The 22358-nt window shown below is 45.9% G+C and overlaps 2 protein-coding genes across 4 annotated transcripts in view; both read left to right on the forward strand.

Annotated features, from left to right (window-relative positions):
* Window positions 1-6102: 6102 nt before the first annotated feature.
* selenbp1 (selenium binding protein 1) lies at window positions 6103-18701 on the forward strand. Its single transcript, XM_047340840.1, is given in 15 exon segments — window positions 6103-6380; window positions 7801-7854; window positions 7958-8053; window positions 8134-8250; window positions 8253-8335; window positions 9178-9298; window positions 9373-9537; window positions 9540-9554; window positions 9990-10171; window positions 10303-10381; window positions 10468-10589; window positions 10675-10767; window positions 10856-10974; window positions 11700-11873; window positions 18520-18701. Coding segments are annotated over 14 exon segments (1413 nt in total). The 5' UTR covers window positions 6103-6376; the 3' UTR covers window positions 11863-11873; window positions 18520-18701.
* pi4kb (phosphatidylinositol 4-kinase, catalytic, beta) overlaps window positions 12723-22358 on the forward strand; it is a 19358-nt gene continuing 9722 nt past the window's right edge. Inside the window, exons 1-2 of one of the 3 annotated variants that reach the window (XM_047340839.1) lie at window positions 12724-13469; window positions 20721-21104. In XM_047340839.1, the coding sequence (XP_047196795.1) occupies window positions 13110-13469; window positions 20721-21104 (744 nt within the window). In that variant the 5' untranslated portion in view covers window positions 12724-13109. Of the gene's footprint in view, window positions 13848-20720; window positions 21105-22358 lie in introns of all 3 variants that reach the window. The other 2 variants (XM_047340837.1, XM_047340838.1) reach the window with 2 other exon arrangements.

Consider the following 22358-nt stretch of genomic DNA (forward strand, 5'->3'; position numbering starts at 1 on the left):
GATGGGTGGTAGACACAATGTTGTCTCAAATCAATGCCCAAATCTTTACTTCATTGTTTTAATGCCGCACTAACAAATGGAATCCAAATCATGCATGTGTGACAAAATTTCTGAGAGTAGTTGGAAAACCCCTTTGTGAACCAGTGTTGTAAAATACCAGCCAACATCGATCCTTTCGAAACATGTTCATCTCATGCGTTAACTTTGCATAATATGGAAACAGATAGTTTGGCAGACAAGGTTTCTCATCAGAGCTCACCCACACCCCATCTGTGTACATGCAGCCACATCTCCTTCAAAGTGCACGCTCATCTGCTGTGGCTCTAAGTTGGAGTTCCTGCAGGTCAGCCGTGGGGGGGGTGGGGTCGACCTGTCAGAGAATGTGTGAAGCAGATAGTGGCTGGCGAGCAGCTGCTTTCGCTGCTGCCTCCGCTCCGGGTCATTATTAGAAGTGTGAGCATCACATTTACATACTGCAACCTGTTTGGGGAGGAGGACAGCATCAAGCATCTGAGACACTAGAGCATGATGTGCAATTGTTTTGTCTCTGTTTCCAAATCGTGAAAAAATCATGTACTACACCAAATGCATATCTACTGTCTATGTAGATTTTCACCCCTTTTCCCTTCAGCCAACTTGCTTCACTGAGAGCAGTGAGCTCTGCTGCTTGTGCAGACAGAAGCAGGAAGTGGTGGTGTAATCAATGTGTCATGTGCTGTTACCACAGAGAAACACACTTGATTTGCTCCCGTGTCTGAATTGCGAGACGCTGATCCACAAACAGTTCAGTGTCTGGATTCTGCAGTGGTGTTTCCTGTAAGTCTGGTCTGGGGAAACACACTTCAGTTATTGTTACCACACAGTTGTGTTGTTCACCATCTCCTTCTGTTGGAAGAAGAGTAGCTGGGTTTAGAACATTACATCTTTTCACACTGATGTTAAGCATTTCCAACAGAGCAGCATGATGACGAAGCCAGCGTGCAGCAGACAGATGAGATGTCTTTGTTCCAACTAACTCATAGACACAGCATGTGGGACCAGCAGGGTGGGGGGGGAGTATCCTGCTAAACCCCTGGATACCATGACAGTCTTATCTGAAGCTGCTACAGCTCTAAGACAAGTAAGGAGGCCTGCAGCAACAGGATCAAGTTTCGTTGAGAAAAATGCCACAGGTCTCTGTTTGCCCCCATGGTCTGGGAGTAGCACTGATAGTAGCCCCCCCCCTTCTCGTCAACTGCCTGTGTGAAAGGTCGTCAGGGTTCAGTAGTCCTAAGGTCGGGGTCGATTGTAAGGTCAGTTTCAAGTCAGTGAAAGCTTTCTCTGTGTCATCAGTCCATGTCACCTCACTATATGCTTGTAAGCCTCGCCCGTGTGCGATTGCGCTGAGGGCTCCTCGAGGACAGCATAGTTAGGAATAAACATCTGCAATAAGAACACATTCCCAGGAATGACATCACTTGTTTCTTTGTAACAAGTGATGTCATTCCTGGGAATGTTTCGGAATATTTTAAATTACTGTTACTCTCTCAGGGGAGAGGGATTTGCCCTCTGCTGTGATCACATGCCCTTAAAAATTAAACTTGTACTTTTACAAACTGCAGTTTTCCAGGCTTGCTTTGTGGCCTTCTGCAGCTGGATGTTTTAAATGAGCCACAGAATCCTTTTCACATTGTTCTTCAGTTGGAGCACAAATCATTACATTGTCAACATATTGTAAAAGTGCACTTCCTGGTGTTATCTCTAATGATCTTAAGCTTTCTTTTAGTGCCTGGTTGTAAATGGTCGGTGATTCACAATAGCCTTAACGAAGGCATGTGAATGTATAACTTTCTCTGTTGAACTCAAATGCAAACCAGTATTGTCTGTCTTTATCAATTCGAACGCTGAAAAATGCATTTGCCAGATCAACAACAGACAACCAGTTACTATCCTTCAGAACTTGCTAAAGAATTGTTTAAGAATTTGGAACAGACGGAGCGCGTTGTTGTACTGCGGCGTTGACAACTTACAAATCTCAGATGAATCGCAAATCATCAGGTTGTAATTTATCAAAAATATTCTTCACCAGAAACATCGGAGTGCGCACGAGTGAATCCTTGCAAGGAACAATCACACCTGCCTTCAATAGAGAGCTGAGAACTGGTGTAATACCATCGATGGCTTTCTGTCTCAGTGGATGTTGTCAGATCATGGTGTGATAACCACAGGTTCCATGTTTTAAATCAAACCCACTTCATGATTACCTTGAGCCCTTATAATGTTGTTCGTATAATGTAAATATACATATGCATATTGGGCGTCTGTATGTGTGTCTGGTGCCAGTTAAACAGTTCTGAATCTGTGAACAACAGATGTAAATCATTTTTTAAACACTTTCAAAAATGGATTATACTGAACCACAGGATCTGATGTCTTTTCCCAAACGTCAGCATTGACACATTTATTTATCCACGGTCCCAAGTCTTGCCATTCATCATTTTTGTGTTTTGACAGCAAGTCATGTGAGTGTGAACCAGGAACGTCAAAAAGGAAACAGCCTCTGAATATCTGTGAAGGAACTGAGAGGGTGACTTATTTTCTGGTTGGAGTAAAATTACAGAAACAGCAAATCTATGTTCATTCCAGAACATGCAACTTAGTGTTAAATTCTCTTTCACACAACTTTCTCTAAACCATCTTTTTTTCAAAACATGCATCTCTCCCTTTGTGTTTGAGTGCAGTGCAGTGTAAATCTTCTGGATGCAGATACGTGGTGTCTGGACCACATGAGGATAGCAAAAATTAACACTTGAATTTTTCAGTGATGCCTCATATTATATTATATTATAATATCACCTCATATTAAGGGAGTCGTGAATTTTTCAACCACGGTGCTTCCTGAATCTAACACAGATCTAACAACTCATTCGCTCATCTTAGGATGTGTGTCACACATATCACTCTTGATGACTGAATGTGTTGCTCCTGAATCTAAAAGGAATATAATCTCTTTCCCTAGCACTGTGAGTGTGTGCGTTGGCATATTAGCATATACATCTCATTGATATTTAACATATGTTCCTATCAGTAGGTTAACTTTCTTCTCTAAAAAAAAAAAAAATCTTTTACTTCTATGATAAGTGTTTGTGTTGGTGTGGTGCATTCACCCTCTAGATGTGTGAGGTGTTCCTCACGGTCTCGCTCTCTGTTCAAAGTTGCTGGTTCCTCCCTCTCCTCCACCCCCGCCTCGGTTCAATCAGCCTTGTCAGGTTGTTGTTTCTGCCCAATGTCCCTTCTCTCCACAGTGAAAACAAATGTCCTGATCATCATTCCATTCGCCGTCTCCCCTCCTTCCTTGAAATCCTCTTCTTTTGCGTCTGCGATGTACCTCTGAACATTGTCAGTGAAGCTTTATGCAGATCAGTCTCTTTTCTTCTTCTTTTCTTCTTCTTTAATTAACTTCTTCGTATCAACGGCATGTGTTTTTATTAAGCTTCTTCCTGAGTCCCACTTGATGCCTGTACGTTTTAACAGGCTGGCAACATCAGGTCACTTCAACCGTCGCGATCTGGGCTGGATCCTGTCCCAGTCCATATTGCCCCTTGTCTGGTGCGAGGTGAAGAGAGGAGTTGCGGGTCTGGAACGTTATTAGGTGGAGGAGGTGGTTGTGGAGCCTGGGCTCCTGCCTGTGGAACATCCGCTTCTGGTGGAGCTTGGTGTTGTCTGGTTGTCGTCTTCTCGGCGGGGAAGAGTCGAGGTCGGAAACCTGCATTTTGAGACACTGAGACATTTGTGAGGTGTTATCTGTCCCTTTGATGCAATTCTTCTAACCACATTCCATATACCTTCCTCTCTGCCTGAAATGTAAGATTTACTTTTCTGGCCTGACTTACTTTTTTCTTTCTCCTCTAGCTTCAGTCTCAGCTGCTTTAGCTGCCTTATACTAAACCCCCCCCAGCTGGAAACCCACATTCTTTCATCCACACTTGTATCACACTTAGTGCTGTGTCACCATAGTTCCTCCACATGACGTTCATATTAGGATTACTCAGATCAGTTCCATTATCCAAATCTTTAAATTGTTCATTTACCCATGTAAAGAAATTTTTTTTTGTTATTAAGAATTAGTTACCTTAAGTCTTCAATCAATCTCCAAAACGCTATCGTAAGGAGCAAATAGGAAACGTAGCAATATAAACATCCTCAAAATAATGTAATACCCCTATATAATATTACCAATAGTAATTTCCTTTTATTTACTTGGTCTCCGGTAATTTCTCAATTTATCTCTTTTTTTTTTTTTTTATCCATTTAATACACATAAAAAAATCCTGACCAACATGAATCATAGTGCCTTAAAGAAGCTCTCTACATAGCGCGCTTTTGGTGAGTTGCCTGACACAACGCAAATACAACTCAGTATCATGTCCTCTCTGTGGTTGCAGTCGAAACAACTCTTTAAAGTACCTCGTCAGTCCTTCCAGGTTTCTTCTAAACCTTGGTTAAAAATGTACGGGGCTTTCACCCGACTGGAGGATCCAATCCTCTTAGACCAACTTCTTCGTAACACTATGTCTGCTGGTAAAAAAAATAATAAATAAAAATACACTTGAAATCTCAGATCCTCACCAGATAGATCGCAGCGCTGAGACGATCCGGGCTCGGGTCTCGGTCCCTGCATCTCACCCGTCCTAATGGGGAGGTTAAGGTTGGAAACTTTTTTCCCAAGAAGATCACTCAACCGTAGACACCGAGTCCAGATGCGTCCAGTCGTGCGATCCCACTTCTGACACCAAATTGTGATGGAAATCTGGAAATACAAGAGGCTGGAAACACCAAAGTTATCCACGTGTATTTTAATAGGGGCTTTCTGAAGAAAGGATCAACACAAAGTCACAAGGATCTCAGAGTGAAGATGCAGGACACTCAAATACAAGGATCTTATATAGGAGGACTAAGGCTGTCTCTCAGAACCAGTTCAGACTGGTTCTGTAGGCGCAGGAGAGAGAGGAATCTAAACACAAACAACTGATTTACATGTGTTTCCTAAGGAGATAAGCAGACATACATTCTGTTCTTTGGAGAGTAAATAAGTGATAAAGGGTCTGGCAGTTTTCAGGTCATCAACAGTTCAGACCATAAAACAGCTCAGGTCATAAAAGTCTTTAGACAAGGCTGCAAAAGTTACTCTTCAACTATAAAATAGGTTTCAACCACACTTAGTTCATTTTTCCAGTACACAGGCGTATGCTTTTTATGCAGATACAATGAAAAAATGTGTGTGAGAGTGTGTGTGTGAGAACTATGTGTTGACTATGTGTTGTGAGATCTACGTGTGTGAACTGAGTGAATATTAGAATCCCAGGAGATAAGACCCAGACACATGCTGAAGGCCTCTTGGAGTTCTTGGTGGAGGGAGACAAACCTACTCAGACTTGTGGCTCTAATGTCTCTCAACAGTTTCACAAACAGCAGAAATCCTATGCATAAGCAGAGATAATATATAGTGTGGTATATTGGTAAAAATTTCCATGACAGAAGGTGGAAGCGTGAAGTCCTGTTCATGTTCAAACATTGGTGTCAGAGCAGAAACCGTCAGAGTGAGATTCTTCTGTCATCTGATTTATTTCTGATTGACTTCAGATAATTATCATTCATCCGATGGGTTAATCTTCACAAACACCATGCGTCACAGGGAAAGAACCTGATCTGTGACGCATGGTTCTTTAAAACTGGTTCACACTAGTAGGATCATTCACTGTGGTTATTAACACACTTAATATGTTATACATGTTCTTCTGTTTTTTTTTACAAGTGATCAAATTAAACATGTTCTTGAACAAACATCAATGTGATACGAACGACCTGAAATGACAGAAACCATCTTTAAACATTTAATTATCGTCTAATTACATTTTTTTGTTTGGTCCCTGTCCTTTCTACTTACATGGAGGAGGTTTATGACCTGTACTGCAGCCAGACACCAGGGGGCGATAGAGATGACTTGGCTTCACTTTATTTACAGTCTGAGGTCAGAGTCTTTATATTTTCAACCACCAATGAACCTTCAACTGTCAATCATTACTGACTGGAGTACAGGTGAAACACACACACAGACACACACTCGCACACGGATCACAGACACACACTCAAAGAAACACAGACGTATGTTTTTACCTTGTCAGACACTCAGTCTGTTCATCAGTGAAATTCAACTCGATACCAAACTGACTGATTCATTGTGAATAGAATCTCTGGGCGTCACGGGGTTAATGTTCAGCTCCACGGCTGTTGTCCAAGTTGATTATATAACCGTGAATCGCCTCAGGGTTTTACACAGGCAGAGAGAGACAGAGAATCCAGACCTTCACAACCTCATCGGATCAGCAGCTCCAACATGGGTGAGCTTTACCTCTTCACTCATTTGTTAGTTGTTAAAGGGAAAGTTCACTGAAATATGTAACTTCATTATCTCCTCAGCACTGATGGGGGTTGACACTTCAGGAGTTTCTTGTGTAAACAGCTTTAGAGCAGAATCCAATTGAAGTAACATAATGTGGAGGTGGGGGGGCTGGGAGAGCACCCTCACCTGCTCATAGGGGATCAATCAGCGCAGGTGAGAGCTGTTAGCTGATTGGTCCTCGTGCTTAAAAGGCAGCGTCTGCGCTGCCTCAGGGAGGACTCGGAACTCAGAGACTCGAGGAGACTGAGACACTCTCCGACAGAGTCCCGGACACTGAGCTGGAAAGCTCAAGAAGTTTGTATTGGAATTTATGTTTTGAGGAATAAAGATGCTTAAAAGCAACCCGTGTGTCTCTGGCTGTGTGTGGGAGAGCCCCGTGGCAAGGAAGATTGCCACACATAATAAAACCGAAAAAACAACATGCCTCCATTCTGCTCCTGTGGTGTCATCAAGTGTCCGGAAGCCCCGACGTTCATATTCAACTGGTCCTCTGTGATCTTCCTCGGAGGCACGTTCACGTTTTCGTTCAAGGGCGTGCGTGGGGTGCACGCTAGCATCGCTACTTCCGGTTGCGGATATTCAGACTAAAAACTTGGTGTAAATGACGCCGTTAGGAGTCGAATATGAATTTCGGGCCTTCTGGACACTTGATTACACCACCCCCCATCATAGTGGTGAGGAGATAATGAATTTTCATTTTTCAATGAATTATCCCTTTAAGACATTTGTTGGTGTGAGGACATTTGTACATGTTGAGGACATGGTGGTTGTTTGAGGGTCGAGTTCTGTTTGGAATCATGTTCTGGTTGTTTAATTATGATTGAAGATAAAAAGTGAGAACATTAGGTCAATGGGAGTCCTCACAAACAGGAAGACCAGTGTGTTTTTGCTCTTTAACGAACTTCACTCTGACACATTAATGTCACAGCATGAATCTTAAATGATGTTAAATCAGATTAACTTTTTCTCTGGAGTAAATCATTTCACTAAACGTTCTGTAACAGCTCGTCTTCAACTTCAGGAACAGGAATGTGTCGTCAGGGCGGCAGTGAATTTACTGTGTGTGTGTGTGTGTGTGTGAGAGTGTTGTTGTGTGTGTGTGTGTGTTTCACCTGTGTGTGATCATTAATAAACCTCTGTGTATAGTGTAGTTGTGTGTTGTCATGTGGTTGTGTATCAGATTATTAAACCTCCTGCTGTGTGATCGTCTGATAAATAAAAGCTAAAGTGAAGTCGGGGAATGAGAAGCTGCTGATCCTGCGTCTGATTGGACGTCGTCCAGCAGAGATCAGGCTGTGACCTCTGTGACCTCTGACCCCTTAGGATCATGTCTTTTAAATGTTGTTGTGTTTTCTCAGCGAGCTGTTCAGGATGTGGACCAGGATACCGCAGCCCGCTGGAGGCCATGAAGGGTGAGACACAAACAGACACTCGCACACAGGCATACAGACACACAGACATACAGACACACACACACAGACACACACACAGAGTTGTGGTGTTGTGTGGTTGTAGGTCCCCGGGAGCAGATTGTCTACCTTCCGTGTATCTACCGAAACACTGAGGTCCTCAAACCAGATTACCTGGCAACAGTCGACGCCGACCCAAGTCTGCTAACTACTGTCAGGTACAGTCACTGCTGCATTTTAAAACCAAAGGATGAAATAACCTTTAAACCTGCTGTGACCTTTGACCTCTGTCCTGTCAGGTGATCCACCGGCTGCCGATGCCGAACCTTCGACGAGCTGCATCACTCCGCTGGAACGCCTGCAGCAGCTGCTTCGGAGACGTCTCCAAGACCCGAAACCGCTGATTCTGCCGTCGCTCATCTCCTCCAGGATCTACGTGGTCGACGCCGGGACGAATCCCAGAGCGCCTCGGCTGTTGCACAAGGTACAAGCGACCTGCACAGCACAGCCAATCACTGAGAGTTCAGCGACCGAGCTGTTCATACCTGATCTATGATCATGTGAGAAGATCCTAAACAAAGATGCTTGTGTTCACACTGTTTTTATCCAGTCGACACGAACACAGAGGAGACTTAAGATATTTTACTATGAAACTGTGGAGGTCAGAGGTCGGCAGCCAGTCCTGGTCTGAACCAGCTGAGTCCTCCATGTTTCCCACGTGAACTCAGAGCTGTACACGTGATTGGACGTTCAGGAATGAAGAAGGTTCATGCTGAGGTCGGACTGCAGCTGTAAAAACCTTTGGCTTGTTGTCAGCAGATTCTGCTGAGTCACAGTTTGATCATTAACATGTTTCCTCAGAGACGCTGAAGAACACACGCAGCTGCAGCAGGTCGGGGATCGTTCACACCTCGCGCTGTGAGGTCACAGCGACCTTGACCTTTTACCACTGAATTCTAATCTGTTCATTCTTGAGTCTGATTGAACATTGGTCCCAAATTAGAAGACTTTCCTTCCGAGAATTTTGAGACATCCTTTTCAAAATCATCTGTGCCAAATTAGAAAGGATTCTCTCTCCTGTACTTCAGATATCATGTTCATGAGGCAAAACGGGGTTTGTGAGGTCCCAGTGATCTTTGACCCCAAAGTGTGAACTATTGTACCAATGTTGAAGAAATTCCCTTTAAAAGTGTTCTTGAGATATCGTGTTCATAAGAATGAGACAGACTGACAACCTGTAAACATGATGCCTCCGACCACTAGGTGTCACCGTCGAGTTTCTGTGATGAAGATGAAAAGTCACTGAGTTGATGTGTTTGTGTTCAGATGGTCGAACCCGTGGATCTGTTCTGGAAATGTAACCTGGCGAATCCTCACACGTCTCATTGTCTGGGTAACGGTCAGATCATGATAAGCTGCATGGGAGATCCGTCCGGTAACGGCAAAGGTGAGAGACAGACCTAATCCACTAGCAGCCTCTAGTGGACAGTTCCAGTGTTACAGCTGCTGTTGTCATCTCAGGTGGATTTGTTCTGCTGGATGGTGACACGTTTGAGGTGGTCGGAAATTGGGAGCAACCGAATGAAGCAGCGCCCTTTGGGTACGACTTCTGGTACCAACCTCGACACAACGTCATGATCAGCACTGAATGGGGTGCACCTAAAGCTTTGGCCGATGGTTTTAATCCGACCACGTCCAGGAAGGTGAGTTGGGAGGAGTCAACGTTTTACTGCCAGAGTCGCATCCTTTAACGACCTGATGTTATCGTCCTGAAAAGACAGACTCTTGGTTCTGATCTTCCAGTAACTTTACATCAGCGCCACAGTTCATGTGGTTTTAGTACCAGTAAATCTTCAGTCAGTTCCATAAAGTTCAAGTCTCCTGTGAGAAACAACAGGGTTCTCGATCCCAGCAAGACTCTTTTAGTATAACGTGGTTCAAGGTTCAAAACCCAGAAATACGACCCGATTGTCCCAAAGGGTTACGTAGGAAACACCAGCAGAGATCTGATCCCACCAGAGTTTATATCACAGGGTTCTGGGTTCTGGTCAGAACTTCAGGGTTTAACATTTAGTTCCATTCAACTTTACAAATGTGCAAACATCAAACTACCTGTAACACAACCGTCGGTATTTCAGGTCACTACGGCAGCTCCATCCATGTTTGGGACTGGACTACCCACAGCAAGCTGCAGACGATCAATCTTGGTGAAGAGGGCGCTATTCCTCTCGAGGTCCGATTCCTCCACGACCCCAACGCCACCGAGGGCTACGTGGGCTGTGCTCTGCAATCAAACGTCTTCAGATTCTACAAAACTCCGGTTAGTACCACAGGCTTCTCGTTTCTTCATCCCACTGAGATTCCAGTGTTTGTTCATCAATTGGATCTCTAATTTAATCTGGTTAAAATATCAGGTTTTAATCTGATTTTAATCTGGTTCTGTTTCTTCAGGAAGGTCAATGGGCTGCAGAGAAGGTGATCAATGTTCCCAACAAGAAGGTGGAGGGATGGAAACTGCCAGAGATGCCTGGTACCTGTCTGTCTGACCTGTTACCTGTGTGTCTGATTTGTCTTTCTGACCAGTTACCTGTCTGACTGACCTGTCTGTTTTTACAGGTCTGATCACAGACATCCTGATCTCATTGGACGACCGTTTCCTCTACTTCAGTAATTGGCTGCACGGTGACATCAGACAGTATGACATTACAGACAGGAAGAACCCCAGATTGGTCGGCCAGGTGTGATGTCATGACACTTGTCCAGTGATGATAGTGATCAGGTAAAACATCAGAGTGAGACAGTTCACCTGTCTGTCTTTTCCAGGTGTTTCTAGGAGGAAGTATTGTCAGTGACGGACCAGTCAGGGTCCTGGAGGACCCCGAAAACCAGCCGCAGCCCCGCCCACGCATCATCCAGGTGAGACAGACAAGGACAGGAGTTAGGAAATGAGTTTGGAAATTAGACAGAAAAGAGAAACTCTTTATCTCACCTGTCTGTCTCTCAGGGGAGGCGTGTCTCTGGAGGTCCTCAGATGTTGCAGTTGAGTTTGGACGGTCGCAGACTTTACGTGACGACGTCTCTGTTCAGCAGCTGGGACAAACAGTTCTACCCCGACCTCATCAAGTACGTGACCTCTGACCTCATCTAGTATGTGACCTCTGACCTCATCTAGTATGTGACCTCTGACCTCATCAAGTACGTGACCTCTGGCCTCATCTAGTATGTGACCTCTGACCTCATCTAGTATGTGACCTCTGACCTCATCAAGAACGTGACCTCTGACCTCATCTAGTATGTGACCTCTGACCTCATCTAGTGTGTGACCTCTGACCTCATCAAGAACGTGACCTCTGACCTCATCTAGTGCGTGACCTCTGACCTCATCTAGTGTGTGACTTCTCCCATCAAGTATGTGACCTCTGACCTCATCTAGTATGTGACCTCTGACCTCATCTAGTATGTGACCTCTGACCTCATCTAGTGCGTGACCTCTGACCTCATCTAGTACGTGACCTCTGACCTCATCTAGTACGTGACCTCTGACCTCATCAAGTACGTGACCTCTGACCTCATCTAGTGCGTGACCTCTGACCTCATCTAGTATGTGACCTCTGACCTCAAGTACGGGACCTCTGACCTCATCTAGTGCGTGACCTCTGACCTCATCTAGTATGTGACCTCTGACCTCAAGTACGTGACCTCTGACCTCATCTAGTATGTGACCTCTGACCTCATCTAGTATGTGACCTCTGACCTCATCAATAACGTGACTTCTGACCTCATCTAGTGCGTGACCTCTGACCTCCTCCAGTACATGACCTCTGACATCTGTATGTGTGTGTGTTCAGAGACGGCTCGGTGATGATGCAGATCGATGTGAACTCTGTCAGCGGAGGTTTGACCGTAAACGAGAAATTCCTAGTGGATTTTGGTAAAGAACCCGGCGGTCCGGTTCTCGCCCACGAGCTGAGGTATCCAGGAGGAGACTGCACGTCCGACATCTGGGTGTGACAGCATCACATCTGTGTGACGTCTGCATCATTGAGATCATTCTTCTTTTCGTTTCTCTGAACAGAAACATAGGCTCTTAGTTTTCTCTGAATAGAACTATCATGTCGATCAAGAGTATCTCCTGCAGCGCCTCCTGCTGCTCACACTGTAAACTCATGGTGTTTAAATAAAGTTCAGTGTCTCACATCTGTTTCCTCTTTTCACATGTGTCTGATAAAACACTGAACTGTCTGTATGTCTTTACTATAAATATATATTCACTTCATCCAACTCAAATCTTTCAAATCCCAGCCAATTCCAGTCACTACTGGTGTTCCCCAGGGTTCCGTCCTGGGGCCCCTTCTGTTTATCATCAAGGCAAGATGGCGGAGGGTGTGGATCACAGTCTGGGAGGTGCAGTTGTTCCACCTTTCAAGAAAAACCCTACTTGGCCAGATCTGCGCCTAATTAAAACCAAACTAATTCTATCATAATGGTCTTCTCCTCGGAGGAGACGTTGTGAAACGATATATGGAGTTTTAATAATAGATGATGATTGATGTCTTACCCATGTGGAGCAGCTGGGTTGCAGCCTCAACGTGCTCTGTACGCCAATCTGAGAGTCCAGCAAAGTCTGCTGGTTTTCTCAACTCATGGAGCCATTATATATATATATATAAACTTGGGAAAAACATGAAAATGAAGTTCAGATAAGTGTGTGTGTCTCTCTGTGTGTTGTGTTATAATGAAACCACGTAGGCTCAGCTCTTTCATCACAGTAAACAAAGAGGAATGATCAATGAAACATTTTATCAGTTCAGACTCAAACACACACTCAGCACACACGTGGTATTAACACGTGGTAATAACGTGGTTTAACGTGATCTGATCACTGGTGGACAGCTCTTAGTTCCGGTGTGAACACACTCAGATCAGAAACAGATCCGATCACACCAGACCACATGTGTCCACAGTCTTATCAATGCTGGGGACACATGAAGGGCGTCCTCTTGATCAACAACACTGATCCATACTTTCATTAAACTGGTCAAATCTGTCACAAACACACACAGTAAACTCTGACTGAAAACAACATCGTTTAACTAACACAAATGACGTACGTGTTAATTAGCATGTAGAGCAGGGAAGTGAGATCTGACAGATGTGAACACCAGGTGTGAACGGGGACAAAGACACACTGTTGATCAGATTATTAGCGATGATTATCAATATGAATCAATAACCAGTGTTGATCAGATCAATAAAACATGCTCAGGGTTCTGGGGTCTGCGGCTCTTTATCCGCGATCGAGTCATCAACCTTTGATCTCTTTTTTGTGTTTCAGTGGAGGAGGGCGGAGCTTCCCAGCCGCCATGATGGACGACACAGAGTCTGAGCTTTCCTCCGCCCCCTCTGAGCAGAACAGCCCCTCCCTCTCCGTCTCTTCCTCCCTCTCTCTCCCCTCCACGCCCTCGTCGTCGTGCGCCCCCCCCCAGGCCCTCACCCCTCCCCTGGGTGTGATCAGTGAGGGGGCAGGGGAGCTCACCCTGGTCATCGACGCTGAGGTGGCTCAGCAGGCGTGTCGGGAGGTGCTGCAGAAGGTGAAGCTGCAGCAGGTGGAGGGCGATGTCACAGACCTGCAGAATGGTCCGGATCCCCCCTGTCCCCCCGCAGCTCTGACAGCCGCCGTGAAACAGACGAAGATCCGCGAGGAAGAGGACGACCCAGAAGGCCCGGCCCCCGGCTCGGTGAAAAGCGCCCGGCGGCGGCAGAGACACAATCCCTCCAAACAGTCGTGGCTGCTCCGCCTGTTTGAGTCAAAGCTGTTTGATGTTTCCATGGCGATATCTTACCTGCACAACTCGAAGGAGCCTGGCGTCCAGGCGTACATCGGGAACCGGCTCTTCAGCTTCCTCCACGAGGAGGTGGACTTCTTCCTGCCGCAGCTGCTCAACATGTACATCCACATGGACGAAGACGTCGGGGATGCCATCAAGCCATACGTGGTGGGTGTGGTCTGGGTGTGGGCGGGGCCTAACTCAATATAATTCTGTTGACTTCACCTGTTTGACCTTTCAGACCCATGTCATGGTGCTCATCAGAGCTCAGTAATTACACACAATCACCTGGTGTCACTATAGAAACCACCTTATCGTTCCTTAGCAACCAGCAGGTAATACCCAAAATCTACCTGGAGTTTATAACGATGTCATCAGTGACATCATCAAAGGGGTTTATTGAAAACGTGGTTACCATGGGAACAGCAATTAGAGAGGTGGAACCAAGACGTGTCTCCATATAGTCATCGTTATGTTAAAGGTCCCATATTGTGTAAAATACATTTTCTGGGCTTTTACTATCTGCAATGACTTGAAGGGGTCAGTAGGGGGCCACTCCGCGTCTTTTTCACTCAGTCCATTCTAAGAAATATGTTATCATAACATTGCGTTTTGTACTTCCTCTCCGTATGATGTCATTCGGGATCGCACTCGTCTCTCAGCCCCACCCAGCCGGTACCAGTCCAGCCTCCAAACCCTAACCCAACGACGTTGGTCGTTACTCCGTATTGAAACTCCGTACTGTAACTTCAGAATCAATTTGTAAATCATTTATTGATTTTTTTTTTTTTTATTGTCGTTTGAGTCTTTAATTCAAACTGAAGCTGCAAGAAAACAGGTTCTGTCCCTTTAAATCCTAGAGAGAGAGAGAGTGAGAGTGTTGTTGTGTGTGTGTGTGTGTGTGTGTGAGAGTGAGAGTGTTGTTGTGTGTGTGTGTGTGTTTCACCTGTGTGTGATCATTAATAAACCTCTGTGTATAGTGTAGTTGTGTGTTGTCATGTGGTTGTGTATCAGATTATTAAACCTCCTGCTGTGTGATCGTCTGATAAATAAAAGCTGAAGTGAAGTCGGGGAATGAGAAGCTGCTGATCCTGCGTCTGATTGGACGTCGTCCAGCAGAGATCAGGCTGTGACCTCTGTGACCTCTGACCCCTTAGGATCATGTCTTTTAAATGTTGTTGTGTTTTCTCAGCGAGCTGTTCAGGATGTGGACCAGGATACCGCAGCCCGCTGGAGGCCATGAAGGGTGAGACACAAACAGACACTCGCACACAGGCATACAGACACACAGACATACAGACACACACACACAGACACACACACAGAGTTGTGGTGTTGTGTGGTTGTAGGTCCCCGGGAGCAGATTGTCTACCTTCCGTGTATCTACCGAAACACTGAGGTCCTCAAACCAGATTACCTGGCAACAGTCGACGTCGACCCGAAGTCTGCTAACTACTGTCAGGTACAGTCACTGCTGCATTTTAAAACCAAAGGATGAAATAACCTTTAAACCTGCTGTGACCTTTGACCTCTGTCCTGTCAGGTGATCCACCGGCTGCCGATGCCGAACCTTCGGGACGAGCTGCATCACTCCGGCTGGAACGCCTGCAGCAGCTGCTTCGGAGACGTCTCCAAGACCCGAAACCGTCTGATTCTGCCGTCGCTCATCTCCTCCAGGATCTACGTGGTCGACGTCGGGACGAATCCCAGAGCGCCTCAGTTGCACAAGGTACAAGCGACCTGCACAGCACAGCCAATCACTGAGAGTTCAGCGACCGAGCTGTTCATACCTGGTCTATGATCATGTGAGAAGATCCTAAACAAAGATGCTTGTGTTCACACTGTTTTTATTCAGTCGGCACGAACACAGAGTAGACTTAAGATATTTTACTATGAAACTGTGGAGGTCAGAGGTCGTCAGCCGAGTCCTGGTCTGAACCAGCTGAGTCCTCCATGTTTCCCACGTGAACTCAGAGCTGTACACGTGATTGGACGTTCAGGAATGAAGAAGGTTCATGCTGAGGTCGGACTGCAGCTGTAAAAACCTTTGGCTTGTTGTCAGCAGATTCTGCTGAGTCACAGTTTGATCATTAACATGTTTCCTCAGAGACGCTGAAGAACACACGCAGCTGCAGCAGGTCGGGGATCGTTCACACCTCGCGCTGTGAGGTCACAGCGACCTTGACCTTTTACCACTGAATTCTAATCTGTTCATTCTTGAGTCTGATTGAACATTGGTCCCAAATTAGAAGACTTTCCTTCCGAGAATTTTGAGACATCCTTTTCAAAATCATCTGTGCCAAATTAGAAAGGATTCTCTCTCCTGTACTTCAGATATCATGTTCATGAGGCAAAACGGGGTTTGTGAGGTCCCAGTGATCTTTGACCCCAAAGTGTGAACTATTGTACCAATGTTGAAGAAATTCCCTTTAAAAGTGTTCTTGAGATATCGTGTTCATAAGAATGAGACAGACTGACAACCTGTAAACATGATGCCTCCGACCACTAGGTGTCACCGTCGAGTTTCTGTGATGAAGATGAAAAGTCACTGAGTTGATGTGTTTGTGTTCAGATGGTCGAACCCGTGGATCTGTTCTGGAAATGTAACCTGGCGAATCCTCACACGTCTCATTGTCTGGGTAACGGTCAGATCATGATAAGCTGCTTGGGAGATCCGTCCGGTAACGGCAAAGGTGAGAGACAGACCTAATCCACTAGCAGCCTCTAGTGGACAGTTCCAGTGTTACAGCTGCTGTTGTCATCTCAGGTGGATTTGTTCTGCTGGATGGTGACACGTTTGAGGTGGTCGGAAATTGGGAGCAACCGAATGAAGCAGCGCCCTTTGGGTACGACTTCTGGTACCAACCTCGACACAACGTCATGATCAGCACTGAATGGGGTGCACCTAAAGCTTTGGCCGATGGTTTTAATCCGACCCACGTCCAGGAAGGTGAGTTGGGAGGAGTCAACGTTTTACTGCCAGAGTCGTTTAATCCTTTAACGACCTGATGTTATCGTCCTGAAAAGACAGACTCTTGGTTCTGATCTTCCAGTAACTTTACATCAGCGCCACAGTTCATGTGGTTTTAGTACCAGTAAATCTTCAGTCAGTTCCATAAAGTTCAAGTCTCCTGTGAGAAACAACAGGGTTCTCGATCCCAGCAAGACTCTTTTAGTATAACGTGGTTCAAGGTTCAAAACCCAGAAATACGACCCGATTGTCCCAAAGGGTTACGTAGGAAACACCAGCAGAGATCTGATCCCACCAGAGTTTATATCACAGGGTTCTGGGTTCTGGTCAGAACTTCAGGGTTTAACATTTAGTTCCATTCAACTTTACAAATGTGCAAACATCAAACTACCTGTAACACAACCGTCGGTATTTCAGGTCACTACGGCAGCTCCATCCATGTTTGGGACTGGACTACCCACAGCAAGCTGCAGACGATCAATCTTGGTGAAGAGGGCGCTATTCCTCTCGAGGTCCGATTCCTCCACGACCCCAACGCCACCGAGGGCTACGTGGGCTGTGCTCTGCAATCAAACGTCTTCAGATTCTACAAAACTCCGGTTAGTACCACAGGCTTCTCGTTTCTTCATCCCACTGAGATTCCAGTGTTTGTTCATCAATTGGATCTCTAATTTAATCTGGTTAAAATATCAGGTTTTAATCTGATTTTAATCTGGTTCTGTTTCTTCAGGAAGGTCAATGGGCTGCAGAGAAGGTGATCAATGTTCCCAACAAGAAGGTGGAGGGATGGAAACTGCCAGAGATGCCTGGTACCTGTCTGTCTGACCTGTTACCTGTGTGTCTGATTTGTCTTTCTGACCAGTTACCTGTCTGACTGACCTGTCTGTTTTTACAGGTCTGATCACAGACATCCTGATCTCATTGGACGACCGTTTCCTCTACTTCAGTAATTGGCTGCAGGTGACATCAGACAGTATGACATTACAGACAGGAAGAACCCCAGATTGGTCGGCCAGGTGTGATGTCATGACACTTGTCCAGTGATGATAGTGATCAGGTAAAACATCAGAGTGAGACAGTTCACCTGTCTGTCTTTTCCAGGTGTTTCTAGGAGGAAGTATTGTCAGTGACGGACCAGTCAGGGTCCTGGAGGACCCGAAACCAGCCGCAGCCCGCCCACGCATCATCCAGGTGAGACAGACAAGGACAGGAGTTAGGAAATGAGTTTGGAAATTAGACAGAAAAGAGAAACTCTTTATCTCACCTGTCTGTCTCTCAGGGAGGCGTGTCTCTGGAGGTCCTCAGATGTTGCAGTTGAGTTTGGACGGTCGCAGACTTTACGTGACGACGTCTCTGTTCAGCAGCTGGGACAAACAGTTCTACCCGACCTCATCAAGTACACCTCTGACCTCATCTAGTATGTGACCTCTGACCTCATCTAGTATGTGACCTCTGACCTCATCAAGTACGTGACCTCTGACCTCATCTAGTATGTGACCTCTGACCTCATCTAGTATGTGACCTCTGACCTCATCAAGAACGTGACCTCTGACCTCATCTAGTATGTGACCTCTGACCTCATCTAGTATGTGACCTCTGACCTCATCAAGAACGTGACCTCTGACCTCATCTAGTGCGTGACCTCTGACCTCCTCCAGTACATGACCTCTGACATCTGTATGTGTGTGTGTTCAGAGACGGCTCGGTGATGATGCAGATCGATGTGAACTCTGTCAGCGGAGGTTTGACCCTAAACGAGAAATTCCTAGTGGATTTTGGTAAAGAACCCGGCGGTCCGGTTCTCGCCCACGAGCTGAGGTATCCAGGAGGAGACTGCACGTCCGACATCTGGGTGTGACAGCATCACATCTGTGTGACGTCTGCATCATTGAGATGATTCCTCTTTCTTCTTTTCGTTTCTCTGAACAGAAACATAGGCTCTTAGTTTTCTCTGAATAGAACTATCATGTCGATCAAGAGTATCTCCTGCAGCGCCTCCTGCTGCTCACACTGTAAACTCATGGTGTTTAAATAAAGTTCAGTGTCTCACATCTGTTTCCTCTTTTCACATGTGTCTGATAAAACACTGAACTGTCTGTATGTCTTTACTATAAATATATATTCACTTCATCCAACTCAAATCTTTCAAATCCCAGCCACTACTGGTGTTCCCCAGGGTTCCGTCCTGGGGCCCCTTCTGTTTATCATCAAGGCAAGATGGCGGAGGGTGTGGATCACAGTCTGGGAGGTGCAGTTGTTCCACCTTTCAAGAAAAACCCTACTTGGCCAGATCTGCGCCTAATTAAAACCAAACTAATTCTATCATAATGGTCTTCTCCTCGGAGGAGACGTTGTGAAACGATATATGGAGTTTTAATAATAGATGATGATTGATGTCTTACCCATGAAAAACATGAAAATGAAGTTCAGATAAGTTAGAAAATCGTTTTTCACATCAAGTTTCAGATGAAGCAACATCATTATTTAGAACCTGATAATAAATATGTAACATCAACAATAATAAGTCAGTGTAATATTCCATGACCTTATTATTGATTATTATTCTTATGATTATTGATATTTGATCAGTTTGGTCAGATCTGTGGTTTGATACAAACGGAACTGACAGTGTTCAGAGAACATGTGATCAGTGTTGTTCGCTAACGTCCATCCGGTGCAGCAGGGGGCGCTCTATCAGCGCAGTCAGACCGGAAGCAGCAGCAGATAAGTGTTGAATCAATGGAAACTAACTGGACATAAAAGTTGAGCCGAGAGACTCTGAAGCGTCACCAGGTAACAACGACTCACCTGCACACGTCACTGGGCCCCTGACCCGGCGCTGCTAACCATAGCTTAGCATTAGGCTTTGAAAACACTAATACCTGCCGGTCAATGCTAATGCTAACGGTGTCCGTGTTACTAAAGCATGTAGATGGTTCTCTTTGTGTTGTAAGCTATCAACAGTGCTGATCTCTAGTTAGCTGGTTAATGGGGACTGCGTCTTAACTAGAAATCTGGTAACTGTTAGCTGCATGTTAGCTTGACGGATGGGTCGGGGCTGTGGAATAGTTTGTGCTAAGCTAACGCTAGGCTAACTGACCGGAAGGTTTAAACGTGTGTGTGTGTGTGTGTGTGTGTGTGTGTGTGTGTGTGTGTGTGTGTGTGTGTGTGTGTGTGTGTGTGTGTGTGTGTGTGTGTGTGTTATAATGAAACCACGTAGGCTCAGCTCTTTCATCACAGTAAACAAAGAAGAATGATCAATGAAACATTTTATCAGTTCAGACTCAAACACACACTCAGCACACACGTGGTATTAACATGTGGTATTAACATGTGGTTTAACGTGATCTGATCACTGGTGGACAGCTCTTAGTTCCGGTGTGAACACACTCAGATCAGAAACAGATCCGATCACACCAGACCACATGTGTCCACAGTCTTATCAATGCTGGGGACACATGAAGGGCGTCCTCTTGATCAACAACACTGATCCATACTTTCATTAAACTGGTCAAATCTGTCACAAACACACACAGTAAACTCTGACTGAAAACAACATCGTTTAACTAACACAAATGACGTACGTGTTAATTAGCATGTAGAGCAGGGAAGTGAGATCTGACAGATGTGAACACCAGGTGTGAACGGGGACAAAGACACACTGTTGATCAGATTATTAGCGATGATTATCAATATGAATCAATAACCAGTGTTGATCAGATCAATAAAACATGCTCAGGGTTCTGGGGTCTGCGGCTCTTTATCCGCGATCGAGTCATCAACCTTTGATCTCTTTTTTGTGTTTCAGTGGAGGAGGGCGGAGCTTCCCAGCCGCCATGATGGACGACACAGAGTCTGAGCTTTCCTCCGCCCCCTCTGAGCAGAACAGCCCTCCCTCTCCGTCTCTTTCTCCTCTCTCTCCCTCCACGCCGGCTGTCGTGCGCCAGGCCCTCACCTCCCCCTGGGTGTGATCAGTGAGGGGCAGGGAGCTCACCCTGGTCATCGACGCTGAGGTGGCTCAGCAGGCGTGTCGGGAGGTGCTGCAGAAGGTGAAGCTGCAGCAGGTGGAGGGCGATGTCACAGACCTGCAGAATGGTCCGGATCCCCCCTGTCCCCCCGCAGCTCTGACAGCCGCCGTGAAACAGACGAAGATCCGCGAGGAAGAGGACGACCCAGAAGGCCCGGCCCCCGGCTCGGTGAAAAGCGCCCGGCGGCGGCAGAGACACAATCCCTCCAAACAGTCGTGGCTGCTCCGCCTGTTTGAGTCAAAGCTGTTTGATGTTTCCATGGCGATATCTTACCTGCACAACTCGAAGGAGCCTGGCGTCCAGGCGTACATCGGGAACCGGCTCTTCAGCTTCCTCCACGAGGAGGTGGACTTCTTCCTGCCGCAGCTGCTCAACATGTACATCCACATGGACGAAGACGTCGGGGATGCCATCAAGCCATACGTGGTGGGTGTGGTCTGGGTGTGGGCGGGCCTAACTCAATATAATTCTGTTGACTTCACCTGTTTGACCTTTCAGACCCATGTCATAGTGCTCATCAGAGCTCAGTAATTACACACAATCACCTGGTGTCACTGTAGAAACCACCTTATCGTTCCTTAGCAACCAGCAGGTAATACCCAAAATCTACCTGGAGTTTATAACGATGTCATCAGTGACATCATCAAAGGGGTTTATTGAAAACGTGGTTACCATGGGAACAGCAATTAGAGAGGTGGAACCAAGACGTGTCTCCATATAGTCATCGTTATGTTAAAGGTCCCATATTGTGTAAAATACATTTTCTGGGCTTTTACTATCTGCAATGACTTGAAGGGGTCAGTAGGGGGCCACACCGCGTCTTTTTCACTCAGTCCATTCTAAGAAATATGTTATCATAACATTGCGTTTTGTACTTCCTCTCCGTATGATGTCATTCGGGATCGCACTCGTCTCTCAGCCCCACCCAGCCGGTACCAGTCCAGCCTCCAAACCCTAACCCAACGACGTTACTCGCCGACTGTCCTGCTAAAACTAGAATAAACATGAGGGCGGTGTAACTTACCGTTCAGAAACATCCTGTTGTAACCGACTGTAAATATGTGGCTGGTCTTCTATAGCGGTATCAAAACATAGCGTGACTTTAAGCTGTGTTTACAGCCAGAGATCGTCAAATGCGCCAATAGAGACCGCTGATAGGCCTGGTCGCGTGTCACTCAAAGTCAGCCAATCAGGCTCATACTGGAGGAGGGGCTCATAAACAGCCTGTTCTGTCTGCAGCTCCAGAGAGAGGCAGAAGAGAGACATGGAAATATGGGCCCTTTAAGTTACATATTCAGTGTGAAGGATTTAGTGACATCTAGTGGTAAAGTTATATATTACAAAAAATCACCAACAGCTCTGGAACCTCCTCGTCTTTCCTAGTTGACTTCGTCTTCTACGTGTACGGCTCCTCTTCTTCATCCTGAGATGTTTGTGTTCTTCCAGTTTCACGTCCGTCACGTGTTAGAAACCTCGTCCACACGTCCACTCGCTCTCTGGGAAGCTTCAGGACATTGTCCTGCTGTTTCCTCACATGGACTCACTCTGACATGTTACACACATTTTACTAAGAGGCTGCAGGAGAAGATCCAAAAAATGTCCAGAGACACTGACTCAGACATTTGTTCTCACAGACAGAACCTGCAGAACATGTGAGGAACATGTGAGGAACACGTCTGA

This window comes from Hippoglossus stenolepis, chromosome 8, assembly GCF_022539355.2.
Source record: "Hippoglossus stenolepis isolate QCI-W04-F060 chromosome 8, HSTE1.2, whole genome shotgun sequence".
Taxonomy (NCBI): Eukaryota; Metazoa; Chordata; class Actinopteri; order Pleuronectiformes; family Pleuronectidae; genus Hippoglossus; species Hippoglossus stenolepis.